The sequence below is a fragment of the Tyto alba genome, unplaced genomic scaffold (assembly GCF_018691265.1).
Source record: "Tyto alba isolate M040663 unplaced genomic scaffold, T.alba_DEE_v4.0 Super-Scaffold_8, whole genome shotgun sequence".
Classification (NCBI taxonomy): Eukaryota; Metazoa; Chordata; class Aves; order Strigiformes; family Tytonidae; genus Tyto; species Tyto alba.
In genome coordinates, this window is record NW_024881329.1 from 21,162,932 (window position 1) to 21,173,757 (window position 10,826).

General features: G+C 56.6%; 1 protein-coding gene across 1 annotated transcript; it reads right to left on the reverse strand.

The window, feature by feature from the left end:
• Positions 1–3,342: 3,342 nt before the first annotated feature.
• Positions 3,343–10,492, reverse strand: ENSA (endosulfine alpha). Its single transcript, XM_042785294.1, has 3 exons — positions 10,328–10,492; positions 7,422–7,547; positions 3,343–5,585 (listed from the first exon to the last, which is right to left on the reverse strand). Exons 1-3 carry the CDS (start codon positions 10,382–10,384, stop codon positions 5,415–5,417), a joined length of 354 nt encoding a protein of 117 aa, XP_042641228.1. The 5' UTR covers positions 10,385–10,492; the 3' UTR covers positions 3,343–5,414.
• Between the last annotated feature and the right edge of the window lie 334 nt (positions 10,493–10,826).

Consider the following 10,826-nt stretch of genomic DNA (forward strand, 5'->3'; position numbering starts at 1 on the left):
ACTACTCCATTTCTTACAGTCATTGGTGGGTTGCTTCACATCTCTCTCATTACTCAAAACCTCCTTGCATCCACAAGTCCTGTCATAACCCATCACCTGGGACACCTGGGAGTACTTTGCCCAGTCTTGGCATTGTTGGGGCACTGGCTCTCAATTCTGATCTTCCCTGGCCACAGGCCTGTCCTTCACCCCCTGGAACTAAGCCTGATGCCCACAAAATCTGCCCCATTTTGGGCAAAACCTGGCTGGGAGAAAAGCCATGGGGATCTGTGACAATGCAGGGGGATGAGACACTCCCCAGAGAGGCAAATGCCGTGGCTTTGCTCCAGGGCAGTGAGGAGGGAAAGGTCTTACCAGCACCCCTTTGCCAGACCCCTTACGGGGCTGTGTCCCAGGGACTGTGCTCTGCTCCATCCTCGCCTCTGGGAACACCCAGGATGGCGAACAGTGCGGGGGAAAAGGCAGCTGCCCTCCTGCAGAGCTTGCCTGCACAGCCAAGCACCAGTGCAGCTCAACCTGCTACAGCTTTGGGGCCTTTTTATGCCTAACCAGACCCAAGACACTGGAAATTGGGGTTTGGGGCCGCCAGAAGTCACACCCCTAGTTACTCTCTCTGAAGGCAGGACAGGGTTTCCCTCCAGGCCCTGATGGCACGCAGGTGGCCAGGCCAGCAACACCAGGAAAGCGTGCTGGGGCCTCTCCAGGCCACTGCTCTGCCCAAAGGCCACTGAAACACCCTGTGGCAGCAGAGCCCCAAGCCCCACCTGGGAAGGTGGCATCCACCCTAAGGCACCCAGCCAAGGCGCCGCAATGTCACAGAACTGAGATGTGATGAGAGCAAGACGCTGGGCCAGGGGCTGCAGCAGGAGGTTCTGGTCTCCCCTCCTGGTGCAGGCAGGCTCACTGCTGAACCCCCAACAGCCCTGTGAAAGGGACCCGGGAAACACCTACCCACCCTGACAGCCGGGTCTTGACGGCAGGCAGTCGTGGTGCCTTGGGATTTGGGGGGGGTGAGGGGGACCCAGATGTGAGCATAAAATGCCAGATGTGGGGAGAGAATGCCAGTACAGCTCCTCAAATGGGTCTTTCTGTTCCAGGGAGGCAGCGAGGACATGGTGAGCTCCCACTGTGAAGAAGCCTGGTCAGCATTTATGGGGACAGAAACTGCAGCAAACCCAAGACTCTGTCACCGTCCTGAGCATCACCAAGCACTGTCAGGAACAGCAAAGGAGGAAGCTGTGGTGAGCACAGGGCACACAGCCCCATCCCGAGTGACTGAAAGTGCTCTTGGCCCAGATCTTGCAAAAAACAGGGACATGCATCCACCCCAGGTGCCCCTTTACCCCACAAACTTGCCAACTCCTTTCCCAGCTGCCACCCCACAAACCAGGGTGAGAGCACAACTGGGTTGCACTAAGGTCCAGCAAGACAAAACCCAGCCCCCTCAAAATCCTTCCCGTGGCCCCAAGGAATGCATCCTTGTCGGGAAGTGAATTCTTGGCACCAAGAGCAATAACAGAGGCAAGCTCAACTTGCTCTGGCAGCTTGGGGCAGCGCCCAGCACATATTTCCCCAGCAGTGCCAAGCTTTAAAGCACAAACAAACAGCGGCACATACTTAGCACCAGGCTGGAACAGCATGTCCCTGGGCAAACACCAGGCCCTGGCCCCCTCTGTCAGGTGGGCTTGAGGGGCTGTGAACTGGCCAATTGCTGGGGGGAGGGGCGACAAGATGCAACATAGAAGCTTCAGGAAGCCCCAGGGAGGGTCAGTCGGTTCATTTGAACTGTGGCCCTCCCAGGTGACACCATCAGCTGGGCTGTTAAACTCTAGAAAGGAAAGGTGTGACGTCAAGGCTGAAAATCCCAGAGTGAAAACCTCCTGGGTGGCTGCCAGTGGGGACAGAGGGAGGCACAGTGGGGTGATGTCACTGTGGGGCAGCCCTGACCCCTGACACCAGGGGCCCCTGCCCCATGGCATGGAGACATGGCAGGGATTTCTTTTGAAGGCAGGAGGATAAACCCCACCTCCCTCTGGGATCCCCCACAAGCCTCTCAGCTGTGAGCCAAGGTGGCTTCTGGTCCCGCTTGGCCCCTGTGGCTGCACAGTGGGATGGACCCCATGCACCCCTGCCCACCCAGATCTGATACACCCCACACCCTCCTCCTTGTCCCTCGCACACCCCAGTTAGGTATACCCCCATGGCCCACCATGCACACCCATAACTCTATAGCTGGGATTCAGCCTCACACACCCCCCACAGGCCCTATTACCAGGGCACAGCCCTACAAACACCCCATAGCCCCACTGCCAGGGCTCAGCCCCCCGTGGAACCTACAGCCTCATTGCTGGGGGACAGCCCCATACAAACCCAACAACCCCATTGCTGGGGGGCCAGCTCTCCCTCTACACCCTAGAGCTGGCGATGAACCCCACATACACATCATGGCTCCATTGCTGGGGAACAGCCCAGCATGGCCCCTGCACAGCCCACAGAGATGGGCACTGCACTGCTCGCATCTTTGGGGCGGGGGAGGTGTTGCACAGCAGTAGCTGAAACAAGCTCTGAACGAGGAAGAGGAAGAAGAAAGATCAGGGACTTCCAGAAATTTCACTGAGGCCCATCGGGTTCTCTCCATGCCCTCTCCCACCTGATCCCCATCCACGGGGTGCAGAGGCACAGCTACCCCTGCCTTACCTATTACAACACAACCACGTGTGAGCTTGGCTCCCTCTGTGCCCCATCCCACCCCACAGCTGCACTTTGAGGGCCTTGCTCGAGCTGTACAAGTTCCTCTGACACCCTGGTGGTTGGTTCTAAATGTGTATTTCCTCCTGCTGGCTCACCCCGACAGCCCTTTGGGCTTCAAGCCTCTCACTGCTATCAGTCTTATCCGTGTGGTAATATTTTATGAGGAGCAGAGGGTAAGAATGCAAATGCCTTTGAGATCCAGGACTGTTCCCACTGTACCCTGTCCTGCAAGAGGTGGGCAGTGGTGCAGACAGCATCATCACTTCCTCACTGACTGCCTGGCTCTGGGGGTGGAATGGAAATAACTATGCACCATGGTTACTACCCTTTTACAGAATTGTTCTTGCTAGTTCTCATCCTGTATCGTCACAATCGCTTCCCCCTCCTGCGCAAGCATGACTGGCATTTCCGGAAAACCGGGGAATGATCTGGTTCAAGAGAAGTCCCCCCCCTCTGCCCCCCCTTGAGCACAGGGTCAGTGCCCGAGCTGCAACGCCCCTTTGCATTCTTCACTATATTTCCTGTTTTGTTTTTGTTTTTGTTTTTTTTTTTTCTTTTTTTTTAAAAAAAGCAAGCATAGCACTCTAGAAGTGAGGAGAGATGAACATGTAAAAAATTATATATATTTTTATATATATGATTCATATCTATTTACAACATGGCTGGGACAGACAGCAGAACATTCAAGGAGGTTGCACAGCCACTGCCAGCACTGCCCTGGTCAGGTCACACAGGGTCTGGAAAGGCAATGGAGACAGAACAGTGGACCTGTGGTTACAAGTGGGCAGCCCCCAATCCTGCTGTGCTCCTTGCCCACTCCATAAAAAGAAAACTGTCCTCTGCGGCCATGGGGCCAGCAACAGAGCCCCTTGCCCACAGTGTCCAGATGAGCAGAGCCGTGGCTGGCTTGCTCCAAACCACCTGAAGGCAGACGCAAGCATTCCAGCACACCCTTGGCAAACACTCTCCCAGAAAGCAACACTGCGTTCCTCACTTCAGCCAGCAGCAGGAAAGAGTAGAGAGTGAAACACGTTCTCAGGAAAGCCCGGGTCAGCCAGCCAAGAACACATGTAAGGAAAGCGGTGCCTGTGCAGAGCACTGCCTGTAGCCTCCCTGTCTTGGTTTCTCCTGACCTGATTGGAATCCCTAAAGGAAGAAAAAAAGACGCCCACTTGACTTCCTTTTGCACACACGCCTTCAAATCTGGGCCTAAACAGGGCAGGTTTAGCACTGCCCTGGCACAGGCATGCCGAGATCTTCCACTGCACAGGATGGGAGTCCACGTTGTCTCTGCTGCATGTGGAGGGGACAGTACACGCACCGAGCATGCATGTCATTCTGCAGGCTGCAGCCATCTCACCAACCTTTTGGTTTGGTTTGTTTGTTTTTGCTTTTGGGTTTTTTTTTTAGGCCTGGAGCAAATAAAAGGCAAGAAGAAAAAGGAGAAGAAATAAATACAAGTTTGGGGTGCTTCACACTGCCAACACAGGTTTGCCTCTGCACTCCTCTCTTCCTAATCTCCCTGCTGTCTGTCTCCAGTGCTTTTTTCCCTTCCATGGTGGTTATTCCCAGTCTTGCCTCTCTCCCTCCAGAGATCAGCTCCAACAGCTCACATCTGTCTCAGCAGCTGCTGCCAGCCCTGCTCTGCAAGCACCAAAGTCTGGGCATCAGGCAGGGGCTGGATGTGACCTCAGACAGGGCTCTGCCTGGCTGCTTGGCTGTGCTTTCCTGTGTTCCAAGCACCCTGCTGCTGGTGGGATTCAGCTCACTACCTTCTGCTGCCCACCCTGCAGCCAGGAGAGGAGCCAGCTCTCACCCTTGCCAAGGCAGCCAGCCTCACTGGCCAGAACTGACCAGGGAGGGAGAAACTGCCCCCAAATCCTCTGGGGCAGCTGCAAGCGTCATGCTGTGCCCCCTCATCACAGCCACGCTCAGATGCAGCTGTGGTAGGGGCTCTACCTCCGGAGCAGCAAATGCCTCATCGCAGCTCCAAGCCACGAGGACTGTTTCAAACACTACCTGGCCCCTCTCCCACAGCTGTTGGACACATCATCCCCTCGTGTGAGCTCAGATGTTTTGTGCAAGCAGGGGACAGATCGCAGGCAGCTCAGCCCAGAAACACAGCCACGTGATTTTTTGCATATCAGCTACCCTCTTCACTTTGAAACTCTAACGCACACACTTAACTAAACTTCCAGATCATGTATCACACCTTATGCCCAACAGGCTCTTCCTCTGCAGACACCAGATGTCTGAAGAGCATTCACACGCCACAGCTCTGAGCTCTCCCCTCCTACCCAGTGCCAAGCAAAACAGCAAGCAACTCCTTTGAGCAGAGCATGTCCCTGCTTCTCTTGGGGCTGCTCAACTCTCCCAGAGAGAAGGCAGCGCTTCAGTGGCCCTGCAAGTGAGAATGGTTTCAAACAGCACGAAAATTAAGGCAGCAAACCGACTCGCTAAAAGGAATGGCCCAATCAAATCTGCCTGTCTGTCCTGGGCTACTGACACCTCTCACTCGCCTTCTCAGTTTTGGTGTGTTTGCTGTAAATACTCAAATAACTATGTGGATTCTGGTGCTCTTGTCCCTATAGTACAGTGAAGTTCAATCCATTGAGCCAAAAGAAAAAAAGAAAATAGGAAAAAACCCAGCCTGTGAGTGCAGGCTACCCTGCCAACTTGCTGGTTACAAGTGAGGATTTTCTCTGCGGGAGGTCCTGCGGTGTAGGGATGTGGTCTCCTGTCACCAGGTTCTTGTCTGGCCCCGCACTTGGCAACTGCTTGTTCTTCATCTTTGCCTTGGCCATGTTGTAGTCACCAGAATCAAAATATTTTTGCTGGAAGAGGGAGAGGAGTTTGGGTTACTTTGATTTGCAGGAGCGTGGGGACACAGAGATACATCTGGCCACAAATATGATGCTTTAAGGAGGTGCTGAGGTTGCTCAAAATCCGGTCACAAAAACATCATGCCAGGGTAAAATTCAAGTAAGGGAGCCTGGCCTATTTTAAAAGGCCTTTAGTACCCACCCACAAACCCAAGTGACTCAGACCTGTCCCAGCTGGAAGCAGCTTTGCCCCATGGTAGCTGCCTGTCTGACTCGACACCAGGGTGCATTTTCTCCCTTTGACCTACCTTTGGGTGTTTGCAGCCTGTGAGCTGTTGGTGCTTGGTGTGGCACTTCCTGGGTAAAGATCAAGTTTGTCCTGCTCTGCCCCTGCATCACACTCAGCATGACAGGGATTCAATCCCAGTCCAGAGACCCCCAGACAGCTGAATGGAGGCACAGCCACATCAGCAGATGCCTCCAGGCAGAGGCTCAGCTACAGTGGAAAAACCAAGGGACATTTGCTGATACAGTTTAATTCTGATTTGGTGAACTGATGAACCCATGTGACAGAGGCAGGATTTTCTTCCCAGGGAGCACGGCCTGGCTGGTGCCAATGCCTTTACTGGACCATCCAGGCTCCCAACAACCAAAACAACACAGGGAAATGACTGCAGAGACGTGGCTGGAGGACACCTCCCTGCTGCACAGCACCACTGATCTGGGGTTCAAAGGGCATTCCACTCCCTGAACACACACATCACCATGGGAACCTGTGCTCCTCCATGGTGCTGCTTCACTCCCCGCAGTGGTGTAGGAAAGGCTGAACACCAAAGTAGACCTTGTGCCAGTGCTACAGACAGCATTTTTCTGTGCACAAGGAGCTCTGAAGAGCCCAGTTCTGCCTCCATGTGCTGTCAGGCCCCAGCGAGCACAGCCCAGACAAAAAGCCCTTCCCCGCATCAGCACCGAGCTATTCAACAACCCTCCTTTTCTGTGCTTGCTTTAGGAGCTGGTACATAAAACAACAGTCCCAGAGGTCATGTCAACAGTGAGAGCAAGTGCACGCAAGAGCTGCTCAAGCAAAGGGGACAGGTCTCAATACAAGTTGAAAGGGAAGTGGCAGGACAGAGCCAAACCCTGCGTAGCATGACAGAGACACCATGTGTTCAGAGCTGGGAAGGCACGCAGCCACTGGCTGCCAGCAGCTCAGTAGGGATTTACGTTTTCTGCACCAGACTCCACAAGGAAGAAAGCCAGTGCTGACAATCCGAGCAGGCTACAGATGGCTCTCTGAGCAATTTAATTACATCTCCAGGGAGCACAGTCAGAAGACCAACTTTTCACACTGGTGCCAGCAATGGAGATGCAGCCAGCTAACTCACTGGCATTCTCAGTGCCCTTTGCACCAGCCCAGAAACAAGGACAAGTGCAGACCAGAGAGAAAAACTCAGGCCTGCAACATCTCAATGGCTCACAGAACTCCAGGGAGCACAGCAGCAGGTAGCAAGGTATTTATGCGCTTCTAGACCCCAGATTTTGAGACAGGATGCGAACCACTGCTGTAGGAGATAGACAGTGCAAAAACACCCAAGAGGCTGCATCTTTTGGGTTCTGAGCAGGCACAAAGCCCTTCCTGCTTGACCGCAGCAGCCCTCACTGCTTCAGGCTTGTACCTGCGGGGTGCCACATCCAGTGCAGGCACTGAAAGGAGCTTGGCCCATGGGTTCAACACACTTTTTGGCCTGGGGAACTTTGGTGTGGTTCCTCTGGCCTGGTTGGATCTTGGCTGCCTGCGCCACTGAGGGAGAAGAGGACATGGATGAACAATGGCTGAGAAATAAATACCCCTTTCTGCAGCCTCTTCATGAGGAAGTCAGAGCCTCCGGGCTTCTGGCCTAGGTTGGGGTATTTTGCCTTCAGTTTTGCCTCTTCTGCCCTCTCAGGGGTGACAGTTTCCTTCTCCTGTGTGTCCTGAAAAAAAAAGAGGACAGTGGAAAGCCCTTCAGCCCCACAGAAAAACACACACCTGCAATGCCATAACACAATATTCAGCAGTGTGTCCAAACCCCAGCACCTGGCTTGCTGAGCAAGGTGTGGTCCCCTGGAAAATCCAGATGCACCCAGAGAATATTATAAACACCTTACACCTTCCTGGCCAGAAAGAGCTTTTACCTCCAGTGCCTGTGGAAACAGGCAGAGATCCTCCCTCTGATTCTTTCCCAGATGGGAGCCTCTGCAGGGGAGCTTGCACTGACATTTGGCTTTGCAAACTGGGCTTAAAATGTCACTGCAAATAGCTGTTGGACAAGGGCCTTCCCCTGACCAGCATCAACAAACATCAGTCCAGAGCTGCCCAGCATGATGGGCTGCAGCAGCGCACTGCGGTGCTGGGAGGGTTCAGCCTTACCACCAAGGGAAGGAACTCTTCTGCTCCAAAACCAATTTATCAGGAATGAACCAGCACATGCAGCATTTTAGCACCTGATTCACAGCAACAGGAGTTTTGGGATGTTCCAAGAAGCCACCCAGTCAGCTCAAAAGCTTGGGACCCCCGGGGCTGATTGTGGCAGGAGGTGCCAAGTCCTGGTTGTCATCTGGCTGCTCTGCGGGAGCTCTGAGACCCATTCTCCCCCAGATCAGCTATTGAAGAAGCATCAGCTGAGCAATGACACGTGAGGGGGGTTCCCAGTGTGGGGCTTGGGATCTGCTCCCCCAACCAGCAGCCTCTCCTCAGGAAGGGCTGCAGGTCTGGGGACAGGAGCTTCGGTCTGGGGTGGGAAGGAGTCAGGGTCCCAGCAGGGCGTGGAGAGCCTCACACGCAGCAAGGCTGAGTTCTGGCTGGCCACTAGCCTAGCTGCAATGGGAACATGTCACCACTGGCCACCTCCACCACTGGCCACTTGGGGCCAAGCCACTGCACAAGTTGCTGTTTCACAGGATGTTGGCAAGGGGTGGTTTTCATCACCAGTCCCTTTCTAGCAGGGATGATCCTGGCAGACCTGGCAGTGGCAGCTCGGCTCCTGCCAGCCCAGTGGCGCTGATGGATGCTGTGTACATCTCCTCCCAAGTGCTGAGGCCCTGAACCACTCCCAGCTCACCAGAGATGGCACACTCCATGCAATAAGCATGGCAGAACGCTGCCACCACAAGCCTCCGCCTCATCTGTGAAGCAGGAAAGCCCTCAGCATTTGGACAGGACCAACAAACTGGCAGGATGCAGCTGGCAATCACAGGGTGCAGGCAGGTGGGATGGTAGTCTCAGGCTCCCCAGGGATGAGGCACTGAAGCTCGGTCTGGCTGCATTAAGGAGATATATTCCTGTGAATTCCAGTGCTGCGACTTCCCTTTCCAGGTGGCCAAGAGTAAAGCTGAAGCCAGCGAGCCCCCAGGTTGGAAAGCACTGTCGGCATTGCAGCAGTTTTCCAATGTGATCTTCCACTGGCACCGAGCTGGGGGAGCAGCTCTTCACAGCGTGGCTGTGGCCCTGGGGGCCAGCTCCCTGCAGAGGCTGGTGTGTACAGGCTGCCATGAAAGAGCTCCGCAGCTGTGTCTCGAAAATACAAAGCAAACCTGAGTTAATGGCAGCTCCTGACAGCCAAAACTGGGACAGCTGAAGCTGGGAGCAGCAGCGTGATGCGCAGGCTTGGTGCATCCCACTCAGAGCCCCAACTGTGCAGGCTCCTCCTTACGCCCCCGTCTGCGGGGGTCTCCAGGGTACTGGAGCGGGGAGCGAAGGCAGGGGAAGGTGCCAAGAGCCTCATCACGATCTTCAGCTTCTACATGTTGCAGGGCTTCGCCCACACACGGCCTGAAGGAGCCCAGCTCTTCTTATCCATCTCCATGACAGCTCCAGGAATAAGAGCCACAGCCAGTGCGTGCCACTCAGCCCTGCCACAGAGTCAGGCACCCCACGAGCTCCAGCGTCAGACGGGTTGAGACGGGTTTTGGCAGCAGGAGTCAAAGCCTTGCCCCCCACAGCCCTTCACCATCTCAGCCTGCTCCCCTCAGTTCTTCATCTCCAACATTCTCTCCTCCTCGCACGGCTGCAAACACCGCTGCCTCCCGTCGCCCCATCTCTCTCGCTCCGTCTTGGGTGCACCGCTGCACCCCACTGCTTGCCCACACCGTGGGCACCACTTCTGCGGCGCCCAGCAGAGCCAACGCGTCCTTCACACCCACCAGCAGACCCTGGGGCCGCCCACAGCCTCGCACCACGTCCCCGCGCCGTGGGAAAGCGCCCACCGCCTTCACTCGGGGCCCAAAACGCAGCACAGCTGCCTCCTTCCTCTGCCCACCCCCACAGCCAAACGCCAGGGGAACAGAAGAAGCTTCTCCCACTGAAGGCGGCGGGCGGGAGGGAAAGGCAGCAGCTCTGCCTGCACCCCGCGGGGGGGCCCAGGATCGCGCGTGGGGACGCGGTAGCAGCCGCCCAGCCCCGCTGCTTGACGCCAGCCTGGCTGCCCTGCTGCCCCAGCGCTCCCATCCCAGTAACCCCTATCCCAGTACCCCCCAGCACCCCCCCCGCACCCCCAGTATCCCACAAGCCCCCACGCACCCCCCCACGCCGCCATCGAGACCCAGCTACCCTACCAGCCCTGACGGAAGTCCAGCCTCCACCCGCCCCACAGCCAGTGAGAGACCAGCACTCGTCAGACAGATAACAGAAGCAGCCAATGCGCGCACAGGGCTGTGAAGAGCGACGTGCGGCCGAGGCAATGGCAGCCGGCTGGGTCCGCGCCGAGGTTCCCCACCTGTTTCTCCTGCCCGGTCTCCTCCGCACGGGCGCCGGTACCGAGCGGGGCTGCCATGGCGGGGCGGGGTGGGGGGAGGCTTCTGCGCTCCCTCCGCTCCGCCCGGCCCCGCGCTCTCCTTCCAAGATGGCCGCCGCTGCCCCCTAGCGTCTCGGGTGCCTGACGGACAGGCGCGCTGTCCAATGGGCTTAGGGAGGCGGCCGCGGTGACATCATACCTGACCAACCAGCGCCCACGGAGGAGGGGGGGGCGGGAAAAGGGACGGAGCAGCACCACCCCTGCTGGAGCGGCCACTGGCCAATGGGAAGTGAGGCAGCACCACGTGGCGGGCCGGGGGGCGGGGCACCCACCCGGCCTTCCTCCTCCTCCGGGCTCGGCCTGGGGGGGCAGCTGGTGCAGCCCAAGGTGCCCCCCGGGGCGCCGGGACGCGGCAGGAAAACGGCCCCATCGCTGGGTGCCCGCGGGGAGCAGCAGCAGCAGCAGCTGCGGCTACCCAGCA

What these genes read in the sequence shown, in the direction of transcription:
- ENSA (XM_042785294.1), bottom strand. Translation starts at nt 10,384, where the DNA reads ATGGCAGCCCCGCTCGGTACCGGCGCCCGTGCGGAGGAGACCGGGCAG. An exon ending in AGACCGGGCAGGAGAAACAG is followed by an intron (nt 7,548 to 10,327) that starts GTGGGGAACCTC and finishes TTTTTTTTTCAG; the next exon opens with GACACACAGGAGAAGGAAAC. An exon ending in TGAAGAGGCTGCAGAAAGGG is followed by an intron (nt 5,586 to 7,421) that starts GTATTTATTTCT and finishes TCCCTCTTCCAG; the next exon opens with CAAAAATATTTTGATTCTGG.